General features: G+C 38.3%; 1 protein-coding gene across 1 annotated transcript in view; it reads right to left on the minus strand.

Annotated features, from left to right (window-relative positions):
- Positions 1 to 14,131, minus strand: part of CWC27 (CWC27 spliceosome associated cyclophilin) — a 215,258-nt gene that overhangs the window by 20,287 nt on the left and 180,840 nt on the right. The window contains exons 12-13 of the mRNA XM_066253591.1: positions 8,654 to 8,763; positions 4,321 to 4,424 (exon numbers count right to left, since the gene is read on the minus strand). Of these exons, the coding sequence (XP_066109688.1) occupies positions 4,321 to 4,424; positions 8,654 to 8,763 (214 nt within the window). The remainder of the gene's footprint in view (positions 1 to 4,320; positions 4,425 to 8,653; positions 8,764 to 14,131) is intronic.

Consider the following 14,131-nt stretch of genomic DNA (forward strand, 5'->3'; position numbering starts at 1 on the left):
CAGCATACTAGAAGTTGAAGAAAACTTCCTCAATATAATAATAAAAGGCACCTTCAAAAAACCTGTAGGATTATTCTGCGGAGGAGAGTTTTTCAGAACCATGAACAAGCTTACTCAGAGCTGAGGATTTTGAGAAAAATTCCACTGAAATTTGTACCAGTTTTATTAAAAACAGAAGTAAATCAGTCTGTTTGTATTTTTAAAAAGTTTGCAAGGGCAAAGAATTTCTCCTCAAATGTTACTCTCTTTCATTAAGCACTGCAAAGTACCTTAATTAAGTCTTGAGTTACTAATAGCCCTAAAAGCAAGTCATAAAAATGATATTTACTTGGGAGTATAAATTGGAATGACATTTTGGGAGAGTCATTTGAAAATATTTTGCACAAGCCTAACGTGCATACCCATTGACTAAAAATTCCAGTTTTAGAAATTTATCCTGAAGAAATTGGCAACAACAAAGATAGAAGGATGTTCATTACAATGTTCTGTATAAAAAAAAATACTGGAAGAGCCTTAATATCCAAATGAAGTTGAACAACATGAAATTGTGGTTCATCATATTTTGGAATACTACATGGCCATAAAACCAAATATTACATAAACTTAAGTATAGCAAAAAAAAAAGTATTCACTACAATATTGCTGAGGGAAAAAAGCAAGTTATGAAATTGTAGCATTACATGATCTCATTTCTGCTTAACTCTGTCCATGCATAAAAATATCTGGAGGGGTACATACGTGTATAAATTGACAGTTTTTATTATTGAATTTTGGATCACAGGTGATTTTTACTTTTTTTTGAGGAGTCACTATTCTGGTTTTTCTATAGTAAACATATTTTCGTTATATAATAAAAATATCAAAATGTTGACTTGAGGCAACCACACAATAGTTAGCGTATTTCTAACTTTTATTATACTGAATACAGTAAATACAATGGAAAGCGGTGGAGGGAGAGGGAGAATGAGGAAGAAGGAGGGAGGCAGACAGACCTCCCTTGTGCATTATTTTTCATGTATATTTGCTGTACGGTTTGAGGTTAATCTTACATTTAACTGTCTGGAAAGAATTTTTAGTGCAACATAGTAGTGACTAGTTAAGGTTCACAGGACTGCAATATACTCTCATAGATTTAATTTTTCTTCTGTTCTTGGAATGCTGATTCTGTTGCATAAGGAGCAGGTGGCTTTCTTTTTTATAAGTCTCTCGACCGCCTTGTCAGACTGAGCTCTCTCAGAACTGTTTTGGGACCTAACCAAGCTTTATGTAAACAAACCCGAAATGACATATGGACTTCATCCACATGGTCATATGAATCCTTTGGCTGATGACTCCAGTATCTAATCGGTTTTATAAAATCCATGCTTGAAGAAAGATTCTATATGAGAGTGTAATGCTGTGGGGAGAAGGAATGTAGTGGCAAATAGCCCCTTGCTGCTACACTAGAATCCGGTGCCCATCACTGCCACCAAGTATTGACAGTATGTGTCCCAACAAAGGGAAGAATCCTAGTAATTTTGAGTGAACAATTTCTATCCTGCATTTCAGCTTAGATCTACTAATAACACTTCTTTAAATGCTTTGTTAGACAGTGAAATCTGGGAATAATTATCAAACACCATATATAGTGTTTACAATAGAATCATATTTCTTTTCTTTCTTTCCTCCTCCCACTTCTTTTTTGCATAAAAAATAGAATGCTGCCGAATGGTACCCAAATGTCCGCGTCTACTATGCCAATACAGCAGCCCAGCCAAAAATGTGAGTAGAAAAGTTTGCCAAGGAAAAGAAAACATAACAAATTGGTAATGGTTTCTATCTTGACAGAAAATGAAAATGATCCCTCAATGTGTGGTCACTCATGCGGACACATAAAAATGTCTTAGAAGCAATCATTTTACCTCAGATAACAGACCCTGACAGTGTAGTACAGCACTGGCTGACTTTCTCTTCTGAGAAAAGCGGCAACTGTGACCTACTAAATACTCTAGGAGCCATGTAATTTATGCATAACACACATGCACATGCCATGTACTCATAATATTTGCTATAAATCATTTTGAATACAATACTTCTTTTCTGAGTGAAATATACATTATGAGAGATGATCTGAATCATCAGAGACTTAATAAATCCGAGCTGGTTTATTCATGAACAGAAATGCTGCTGTTGGCTATCAGCTCACAGAATTTCACTAGTCTATGTTGCAATAAAAGGGCATTATATAAGGGTCCAGGTATGACATGTGATTCTATATAGTGCCTTGGATAGGTATTTTATTTAGCTGTTAGATAAAACAAATGCCAAAAAAAAAAATGTGCAGGTACACAGCGTCGAGTCCTGAGTTTTCTGTGCAGGAGACTGCAAGTAAAAGCAGTAATGAATCCACTGGGGACATGGTGGTGGCTCCTTTACCTGTGTCCCTCTCCTTTCCCACTGATTTTTGTTCTCTGAGAACTGGCCAACATCACTGACCAGTGATTTCTCCCCTATCTGGTGAAGTTTTCCTATTTGTTTAATTTTCTAATGAGCAGGTTAGAACAGAGACTGTATTGTGAACTCATGTCAAAAACAAGAATTACATTTTTAAAAACGCTAATTGATAGCTGAAGCTAATGCGGAATTCAAAATGAGGAAATACTGAACCGAAGGGTCCAGGAAGAACCTGGGGAAGTTACACGGTCTTGCCAAGTGGAAAATAAATTTGAATCCTGTGGGTTATGAGTTTCAAATGGAACTTCTGGGTTTAAATTTGTTGGTGACTTTCCTGTTCAATAAAAAAGGACTTAAATGGCTTATAAAAAGGTTAAAAAAACTTATTGGGCATCAAACTGCTCTTACAAAACATCCTTTTGATGAGTTAAGTGTAAATGAATCAGAAACACACAGATCATATTCCCTTAAAAAATGCATATGGATTCAAAAACAAGGGGAAGAGGACTTGGCAAAACACTTTTTTTGTGTGTGTGGTGACTGAACCCAAAACATCTGAAGGATATTTTGAGACATTCAAGGAATCCAGAATAGAACTAAACCTGCACAGCCATATAAAAAATAGAAGGTTTTATGCCATGCAATGTGCATCTATTTCTGTGGGCCAGTCAATACTCACTGAACCTTCACTTTTGGCAGCTTCTGTCTTTAAGCAACTTAGAATTTAAGTATAAATAAGTAAATAAGCAATACAAACTTATTCAAAGAGATCCACGGTTTCATAAAATATTTGGCATCATAACCCAAATCATACAGAAACTATATATAGAGAAATACAGAAGTACTTTCAGGGTCCTAGGGTAGGTAGGATTCACCATTCAAATCATCCTCCCCTCAGCCCTTCCGATTAAAGTTATATACAGTTGCCGACTGAGTCTTACTGGCTTAAATGTTTTCTTCATGAGCATTTTCATGTCTTTTTTTAATCTGTGTCCCAGCCCTCCTTTCTCCACCCTGCTCAACAAATCTTGCAGATTGCTTTCCAGGAGGATGGGGGTATTGACCAGATTTCTGAAATAGGCAAGAGATGCTGTTTGGCAGAGAGGAGTGAGGACCCTGGGATGGGGTAATGGCACATGGGACAGTTCCGAGGCTCCAAGGGGGGGTCATGTGTGGGGGTGACCCACCGGCTGGCTAGCAGCCATGTGCCTGTGCCAGCGTGCAGTGGAGGAGGCAGGCAGGTGTCGGCAGCCTGATACACTACCTGTGGAGTCAGCTGAAGGGCAGAACAGTGTGATAACGGAAAGCACGATTCTTATTCCTTTTTTCCCCTTTTTGCCAGTACAGGAGAAAGTGCTAAGCACAGGACATATACAAGTCTTTAATTCCTTTATTTCTTATCAGTGTCCTCAACAGCTGAAAAATATCCAGTGATAAAAATAAGTTAACTATGCATGTATTACTAGGATCCTGTAGGCCATAAATTTGAAGAGGAACTTAGTAGGTTTATGAAATGTATTACTGAGCTCTAAAATGTATGTGGGGAAATGTAAAAAATTAATAATTTTTATCTTTTAAAGCTGTTTTTTAGTTGTTCAATGTGAGTCTTATCTTGACCACAATACTAGAAAGTTACTTAGGAAAGGAAGAGTGTCCTGCATTTCTTATGTATTCTGTACTGCCTAGCACAACACTGGGGACACGCAAGCACTCGATAAATGCTTACTGGAGTGGGATGAAGGGAAGGGTGTTGAGGCCCGATAGCAATGAGGGTACAAGTGAAGGTCAGGTCTGAAAGACCAGGATGATGCAGTGGAGATGTCCTAACAGCATCTCTGCTCTGAGCTGATTTGTTCACAGTGAATATAAAGAAATCAAAGCCCTTACCATCCTTCATCATCTTCTATTTCCATTTCTGAAATGCTGGTCTCAGGAGTTTCAGCAATTGCTTGCGTGAGCTTAGATTTAAACTGGTTCAGCAGCGCGAGGGTCTGAAATGAGAATAAGACTGCTAGATTTTCTGATGGGGAGAAATGTCGTTTTAGAAGAGACACAGTTTTTTGAAAAAAATCCTATCAGGATGTAAAACACTTAGATAATTACTTAATTTTGAAGGAAAATAACAAAACTGCCTTCCAGCTGCAAAGGTGATTGATATTCACAAACCTTGACCTTACCCTATTTGCTTTTGCCCTGATACTCTACCTCAGAGATACATGATTATTTTCTTACTTGGGGAACCATAAATTTGCTTACATAGAAGACACTTAAATTTTAATGTTGTGCTTATTATTAACAGCTAATATTTCAATGTCTACAAGACAGGGAGGTACTTCATTAAGCTATGTAGAAATCAAAAGCAAAACACCAACAATAGTAATTTTCATTGGACAAATTTATAAAAATGTAAAAATATCAATGCTGGGGGAAGGTGTAATAAATGAACACAGTCACTGTTGGAAGATGGATACACTGGTGTGGTATTTTTAGAAGATTGCATTAGAAACTTCAAGATGATCATTCCCTTTGGTTCAATAATTCCAACCCTGGGGATACATGTAGAAAAATAATATAGAACACAGAAAACTGCTTATGCAAAAGGTGTGCACTGCAGCAGCAGTCACCCGAGCAGAAAAACTGAAGCATTAATAGCTACCAAAAAAAAGTAGATAAATTTGGTAAAAAGCAATAACTATGCTCTGACATTGTTATAAAAAACGTATATGTGAAGTGTTACAATCTGTTGTGAAGAAGGACGATATGTCGAGGATTTTTTTTAAAATAAAAAGATCGTTCCTCTGATTCTTGTTTGGCCCCCCTACCCTTTGTGCAGGAAGAAACGAGTGCTTACAACTTGCCAATCACATTGTCTCCCGGCTGTTCTTTTAAGTCTGCTTCAGAATATGAGCAGAGAACAGAAGTTAGAAGAAAGGTTTTTATTCTACAGTTCAAAAAAAGTATGCAATTAGGAAACAGGATAAAGTAATGTTCATATATAAAAATCAAGTCTCTAATTAATATAGATACATGGAATTCAGTACTAAAATACACTTCATAAGAAAAAGTTGTGTGATAGTTCAGTATGTGAATAACAGAGTAAGGAGTCACAATTAATTGCTGGGCTCGCACAAATACCATTGAGACTACAGTTCCTGAAAAAATTAAAGTTTTGTTGGTAGAACCTATACTCAATAAAGACTAAAAATGGTAGCAAAATGTGCCTTATATGTTTCTGCAAAGCTTAATGCCCATATGGACAACAGCTAAAGGAAAATACGCACATTACCATAGCTGCTGAATAAGATGAGTTTGAGAGAAAAACTATAAATTCCTGTAGAATATCTTTATAAGTATTCTGAGGGCTGCCTGGTGTGTTAGGGTTTAGATATTACATCTATTTCTTGAGTAGTAATTATAGAACTAAGCTCTTCAAATAATGTTAACAGATAAAGAATGCATCCCTTGCTTTTAAACGTTATTCATTAAAATAAACCTTTTTCTTTATAAACTTTTATTGTGCCTGATCAGGTCGTGGTGCAGTGGATAGAGCATTGAACTGGGACACAGAGGATCCAGGTTCAAAACTGCAAGGGCTCTGGCTTGAGCAAGGGGTCCCTTGCTTTGCTGTAGCCCCCTGGTCAAGGCACATATGAGAAGGCAATCAATGAATAACTAAGGTGCTACAATGAAGAATTGACGCTTCTCATTTCTCTCCCTTCCTGTCTGTCTGTCCCTATCTGTCCCTCTCTCTGTCTCTGTCACAAAAGAACAAAACAAAAAACAAAAACTTTTATTGTATTTGCTTTAAAATAAAAACAACAACAACAAGGTTTATTGTAGAAATATCAGAAAATAAAAAGAAGCAAAACAAAAGTATCTATTATACTACTACTCAAATATCCATTGTTGACATTTTGGTATATATCCTTCAAGGCATTTTATGCATTTCTGTGTGTGCTAATATACCTATATTATATAAACATATATCTCCATATGCACATGTCTATCTATGTATCTATCTATCTGTTAAAAGTTAACCCCATCAATTTGTAATGGTGGAATTTTGTATACTTGGAAATGTCTTCTGAGGGTATAAAGAAAAATGAAGAGAAAGGAGACTTCTTAGTGAAATGAAATTTGAAAACTTCCTAGCAAATTACCGCAGACCTGGATGTTTTTCCCTGAGTTGAAAGTGGCAAGGGAGTCTGTTTCTAGAGCCAGTTAATGTGCTGCTGGCATTTCCTCAAAGAAGGGGGCTGTGACAAGCAAAAAACATCCTCTTGGCCTTGCTCAGCTTCTCCTGTATTTAAAATAGGGCTTTCTCTAGCTGTATTCCAAAGGCAAACATCACAAAATAATGGGGTACAATATAGGGTGAAGAAGACAGGATCTCTGCATGGAGGCATTTGTATTTGGCATCGATGAGGAACTGGTCTTCAGGCCTCTGCTGAAGGGTGAATGGCAACCACTTACAGCACAGCCCTTCAGCACAGCTAGAGCCTGCGCAGCTTGGAAAACTTGTGTTGAAGGTCCCTGCCTTGGGAGACTGCATGCATGTCTACACCTAAGAGTCTCCCAGCTGGCCTCAGTGTCTCTAGTCCTGCCCCAGGTCCAGCCTATTTTCCTGCAGCCAGGTTGGAGGGATCTTCTCAAACTATGAATGAGATCATAATACTTCCTTCTTTTGATGGTTGCCGTTGCCCTTCGGGTAAATCTTGCATGTGCTGGCTTCTGTTTCTCTCTCCAGTATCATTTCCCTCTTTCTCATTTATGTTTTAGTCATATTTAACATCTTTTAGTTCTTTGCAAAGGGATTAAAGACAATTGTTCCTTTTGTCTAGCTGCACGTCTCCTATTCAACCTTCAGAGTTCAGCTGACAAATGGTTTTCTCAGGGAGACATTCCCAGATTCTTAAAACATGCCATGATGTCCTAGTGTTACATTGTTACATAGTTCCCTGCATGGAAGCTGTCATAATGCTCACCTCCTTTTATTGGGATTACTGTACTGTTTAACTGGCTCTTTTCCCTGATAGCTCAGAGAGGGCAGGATGTATCCACTTTGTTTATCAGCAAATACAGTGATTAGTATATGGTAGGTTCTTAATAATTATTTGCTAGGAAGCAAAAAATAAATGCATGAATAAGAATGATCATTAGCATCTTTGGTAGTATATTCATTACAGTGTGACTATTTTAAAACAAGTTAATAATATACTTTTTCTTCATTTTATTTGATGTTCCATTTCTTTTGAAAACTGTACAAGTTAGTTATCTATAATTATAATTTCCTATACTTGACTTCTTTTTGAACTTTCCATATGATTATTTTCATGCTAAGTACTGATGCATGATCCTTCTTTATCAGTAATTAGGTGTCATTTGTAGGACAGTTCCTAATTAGATTATTTTATTCAAACAGTCTTGAATTTTTAAATGTTTTTATTTTAACTATTTTATTTATGTCTAAAATGGCATGTTCTCATATATATATATATATATATATATATATATATATATATATATATATATATATATATGGCAGCACCAAAATTAAAATATTCTGGTCTCCTCTTAGCTTTTCAACATGAAGGGCTGCTGAGGAGACTTATTGAGTGCCATGGGCTACGTGGTGTGTATGGTGGACTCCCAAATTGTTGAACTAGCTTCCTATCTTTTTGTTCTTGACTTCTGACAATCTTTCTATATTATTACTTCAAGATACAGAAATTACTTGCAAAAAGCAGAATTTTATAATAATATTTACTGTAGAAGTCACTTAGATCAAATGCCTTATATGCTGGCAATGTACAATTCCCAGTGGAGGTGGCTAGTCAGCTTGTGAGAGGCTGGGTCAGAAGAGATTACTTCATCATTTACAGTCACCACTTTTCTATTTTATAATATTCACTCAGATTAAGGTTCTACCTGAGTATCTGATAATATGTGGCTTCACGAGGTTCCTGTGCCTGATACAGGAATACACATTTAAACCTGAAAGTTTTAGGCTTTTCACCTACAATATCTAAAAAGAACTCTATCATTGAACCTTTGCATGAGTGGCCAAGGTCCTTGTCACCCTACCCTATATAAAGACTTGCTTTTTTGTTGCTAAGAGGCAGTACTTCCCCTGATGTACAATCAAATTAGGCTCCATTGATAACATCTGAAGTTGACGAAAAGGCAATGGATTACGTATAAATTTAGTTTGAGAAATTACCTGGTCTTCTCGGGAAGTTCCCTTCTTTGCCTGCTGCTTCCTCAAAGCTTCATACTTTTGCTTTTCTCTTCTGTATTCTGCAACAGCACCACCTAGAGCAGCCTCTCCCTCTGAAGAATGATAGAATATTCTTAGAATAAATAGTAAAAAGGTTCTGTGGATTCATATTAATATTTATGCTCATATCACTGAAGAAGTGGTCAGAATCTGGGGTTGGTTTTCCTCCATTTATTTTAAAAACCAAGCCAATAAACTCCACCAGCTCCATAACTACTTCTTAGATTAGGAAGTAACTAATGTTAATATATTAACCAATTTTATAAACAGCTTTATTATATACTGTTATTGTAGTTGCTCTTATATTTGACTATAAAATCACCTATCTCGCTTTTACCATAATTAAGCTTTTCCTGAAATTCAGCAATACCATTCTACATTATTCCCTTGCCTTATACAATACAATCTTTCAATATTAGTTGATTTTCCATTTGCCTGCCACTTTTGTTCTCCAGTAAAAACAACAACAATAATAACAATAAACAACTTCAATCGATGACATCCCAATACAGGGTGAGGCAAAAGTGTGTTTACAGTTGTGAGTACAGAAAACAAAGAACTTGCCCTGGCCAGGTAGCTCAATTGCAAAAGTCTAGCCAATTGAGCTACCTGGCCGCTAGAGTATGGGCTCAATATGCCAAGGTTGGAGGGTCAATCCCATGTCAGGACACATAGAAGAATCAACCAATGAATGCATAAGTAAGTGGAACAACAAATCGATGTCTCTCTCTCACTCTTTCTTCCTCTCTCTCTCAAATCAATATATGAAAATTAAAAAAATTAAAAATATAAAAAAATTCCAAAACACAGAGCTTATTTTTGTGCTATTATTTAACTATTGTATTATTTTCCATATGAACAACAGTAAACCTATTTTTGCCCCAACCTGTATATAAATATATCTAGCAGATATAAGACAGTTAGGACAGTTACCAGAAACAAGCAAAAGTAATATTTACTAAATTACAAATTAGAAAACAAATGTATGAATTTGAGTCTGCATAATTCCATATGAAGTTTAGTTAACATCTGGATTTACAGAATAAAGTTTTACTTAAAAAAAATAAACAAGTACTATACTAACATTTTGCAATACCTTACATGTATACATATTAATGAAAATGTGTGACTGAAAAAAAACGACTCATCTCTTCTCGTCTTTGACTAGTAAACCAAGATGAACCAGATGTAATCAGGAATGGTAGTAATCTTTCTATTCAAGCCTGGGTTTGTTCTTTGCCTTTCTGTTACTTAGTATAAAGGAAATTATTAATGTGCAATGTATTAACAACCAGCTATTTTGTTCAAGAGATTTTCTAGTTAAAAAAATTGTGTGAACTGGCCCTGGCCGGTTGGCTCAGTGGTAGAGCGTCAGCCTGGCGTGCAGAAGTCCCGGGTTCGATTCCCGGCCAGGGCATACAGGAGAAGCGCCCATCTGCTTCTCCACCTCTCCCCCTCTCCTTCCTCTCTGTCTCTCTCTTCCCCTCCCACAGCGAGGCTCCATTGGAGCAAAGATGGCCTGGGCGCTGGGGATGGCTCCTTGGCCTCTGCCCCAGGCGCTAGAGTGGCTCTGGTCACGACAGAGCAATGCCCTGGAGGGGCAGAGCATCACCCCCTGGTGGGCAGAGCGTCGCCCCCTGGTGGGCATGCCAGGTGAATCCCGGTCGGGCGCATGCAGGAGTCTGTCTGACTGTCTATCCCCGTTTCCAGCTTCAGAAAAATAAAAAAAAAAAAAAAAAAAAAATTGTGTGAACTAAGAAACAAGTAGTCTTTTTATGGTTACCTAATATGATTTTGATGTTGGTCAAAGGTTACACAGGTGTAATTACGTGGGCTAAATAAGTTATGGTCACTATAGTTAGTAATGCTGTACTGTATACCGTATTTTCCCATGTATAAGATGCATTTCCCCCCAAAAAAATTTTGGGTCTAAAAACTGGTGCGCCTTATACAGTGTTTGTAGATTCTTTTTAACTTGCATTTCCCACTTTTTTGCACTTGTTTTTGCGCTCACTGTTGAAGACAGTAATTCATCATCAGACACAGATGAGGACAAGCTAATGGATGGGAGTTTTGACAGTGATGAGGAGTTGTATGAATTTTATGATGAATAAAACCTGAGTTCAATAACTTTATGTAATACATTTTTTTTTTCAAATTTCAGGCCCCCAAATTAAAGTGCATCTTATACATGGGAGCATCTTATACATGGGAAAATATAGTAGTTGACATCTGCTAATGAAGTTGAAGTGCTCTCACCACACACACACAGACACACACACTCACACCCACAACCACACACAAAGTGTAACTACGTGAGGTGATATATTAATTAGCTGGATTGTGGTAATCATTTCACAATGGTTTCTCTAGTTCTTGGTCTTGCCTGGTTTAAGGATGCCTTTTCAATCCTTCCTGTTTAATTTCTAGCCTAACTATACAGGCAAACAGCTTGACAACAGCTGTAAGGTTGGCTGGTCTTTTAATATATACATCTGTGATGCCAGGATTGAGCCTGCTAGGGTCCATCTAAACTGCATGGAAACTAACCCAAATACTTTCACATGGTACATAGAGCCAAATAAAATGATACCTGCTGCACAAACCTAACTGTGTGAAAAATCTGGTGCACTCTTCTATTTCTTAGTGGGTATATCATAATAGTATAAAGTCCTTCTGTTTATAGTGTGATCAAAAGTGAATACATTCACTTTTCAGGTTTCTATTTCTCAGCAGTATATTCTAAGCTAGTTTCCTTAGCTCTATAGTTCAGTTCACTAACTCTCTGTTTACTTGTATCTAACTAGTTTCTGAGACATAAACTACACCTTTGATTTTGATAAGCATGTTTTCTTAAATGTCTAGATATTCCATTTGGTTCTGTTTCAAATTCACTTTTTTGATAGCCTTAATCTTTTATTATAATTTTTATGCCTTAAAAAATCTCTTTAATTATTTAAAATGCACTTGTTAGGTTGTATCTTTCAAATTGTCCTTGTGGATTCTTCTGTTATGTTTTCTGACTCTCTAGAGCAGAGGTCTCAAACTCGCAGCTGCGGGCCGCATGCGGCCTGCCCACCAATTTTGTGCGGCCCGCAGACTGGCCCACAGATTAATCCACGAAGTTTGATTAGTCTGCGGGCCGCACAAAATTGGTGGGCGGGCCGCATGGCAACGAGTTTGAGATCCCTGCCTAGAGCAAGGGTAGTCAACCTTTTTATACCTACCGCCCACTTTTGTATCTCTGTTAGTAGTAAAATTTTCTAACTGCCCACTGGTTCCACAGTAATGGTGATTTATAAAGTAGGGAAGTAACTTTACTTTATAAAATTTATAAAGCAGAGTTACAGCAAGTTAAAGCATATAATAATAATTACTTACAAGTACTTTATGTCAGATGTTCACTAAGTTCGGCAGAATAAATCTTTATAAAACAACTTACTATAGTTAAATCTATCTTTTTATTTATACTTTGGTTGCTCTGCTACCGCCCATCATGAAAGCTGGAACGCCTACTAGTGGGCGGTAGGGACCAGGTTGACTACCACTGCTCTAGAGCAGGGGTCTCAAACTCAACTCAGCATGTGGGCCGCAGAGCAAGATCACAGCCCTTCTGCGGGCTGCACTAAGTCTGCAAAAGGCAACTGTTATGCAACACTTTTCTCACTGCAGTTGAAAACAAAAAAAAATCAGTACAACAAGCACAATCGTACATGCAGTTTACTCAGTGTCACAAAACGACCAGAAACTGTAGTTCGCATCACAACAGCTGTTAACTAAGCTAATATCTAGCTAGGATGCTAGAGAAATGAAAAATACAAGTAGGCCCCTAGGCTTACTTAATTTTATCCAAAATATTTTGAACTTCGTGGATTAGTCTGCGGGCTGCACAAAATTGTTCGGCGGGCCGCATGCGGTCCGTGGGCCACGAGTTTGAGACCCCTGCTCTAGAGCAATCATTTCTCTATGTGTTTTCTTTTCTTTTTTTTTTTTTTTTACAGAGACAGAGTCAGAGAGAGGGATAGACAGGGACAGACAGACGGGAACAGAGAGAGATGAGAAGCATCAATCATCAGTTTTTTGTTGTGCCACCTTAGTTGTTCATTGATTGTTTTCTCATATGTGCCTTGACCATGGGCCTTCAGCAGACTGAGTAACCTTTTGCTCAAGCCAGCGACTTTGGGTCCAAGCTGGTGACCTTTGCTCAAACCAATTGAGCCCATGCTCAAGTTGGCAACCTCCAGGTCTCGAACCTGGGTCCTCCGCATCCTAGTCTGACGCTCTATCCACTGTGCCACCACCTAGTCAGGCTCTATGTGTTTTCTAATTGTTAATCATGAGTTTATACTCAGCTAGAGCTGCTTCTTTAACATGCTCCAAAGATCCTAGGCACCCTGTACTGTGTGTAAAGATTTCTGCAGAGAACGTTTTTGTTTTTTTGTTTTTTTGACAGAGACAGAGAGAGTCAGAGAGAGGAACAAATAGGGAAAGACAGCAGTCAGACAGGGAGGGATAGGGATGAGAAGCATCAATTTTTTTGTTGTGGCATCTTAGTTGTTTGTTGATTGCTTTCTCATATGTGCCTTGACCGGGGGTAGGGGGCTAGAGCAGACTGAGTGACCCCTTGCTCAAGCCAGTGACCTTGGGCTCAAGCCAGCAATCTTGGGCTTCAAGCCAGGGACCTTTGGACCTTTGGGCTCAAGCCAATGACCATGGGTCATGTCTATGATTCTACGCTCAAGCAAGTGACCCCACACTCAAGCTGTTGAGCCTGCACTCAAGCCAGATGAGCCTGAGCTCAATCTGGATGAGTCTGCACTCAAGCCGGCAACCTTTGGGTTTCAAACCTGGGTCTTCCATGTTCCAGTGCAATGCTCTATTCACTGTGGCACCGCCTGGTCAGGCTCTGTAGAGAACTTCTGTATTTGTTTCTACCAGGCAATTAAGGGGTTCCATTGGTTAAGAGCCATTTTTCCCCCAAGTTAGTTTCTTGGCTTAGAATACCTATACCATAGAGGTAGTGTACATTAAGACTTGATAGCCATGCCTGGGTTTAGAGTTTTGATTTTTACTTTTTATGACAGGTTCCCCCCACTTCCCATACATTACTCTGAAAAATGACAAACTTGTCTGTGGCCTTCCTGACCAGGTGGACAGCTTTTCTAGTTTCCATCTCTGTTGACTCTGTCCAAGTGTTAGACTGAAACCCCAGCTTCTAGCTATTAGAGCCTCCATCTGGTTCCAATATGCCCCTGGGCAACTACAGTGTCAGCTTGCCTACTTAAAGATCTAGTTATGTTTCCCCTTTGCTTTTGGTAACTAGGAATTTTCCCTTCCCTTCCCTTCCCTTCCCTTCCCTTCCCTTCCCTTCCCTTCCCTTCCCTTCCCTTCCCTTCCCTCCCCTCCCCTCCCCTCCCCTCC

The sequence above is a fragment of the Saccopteryx bilineata genome, chromosome 1 (genome assembly GCF_036850765.1).
Source record: "Saccopteryx bilineata isolate mSacBil1 chromosome 1, mSacBil1_pri_phased_curated, whole genome shotgun sequence".
Taxonomy (NCBI): domain Eukaryota; kingdom Metazoa; phylum Chordata; class Mammalia; order Chiroptera; family Emballonuridae; genus Saccopteryx; species Saccopteryx bilineata.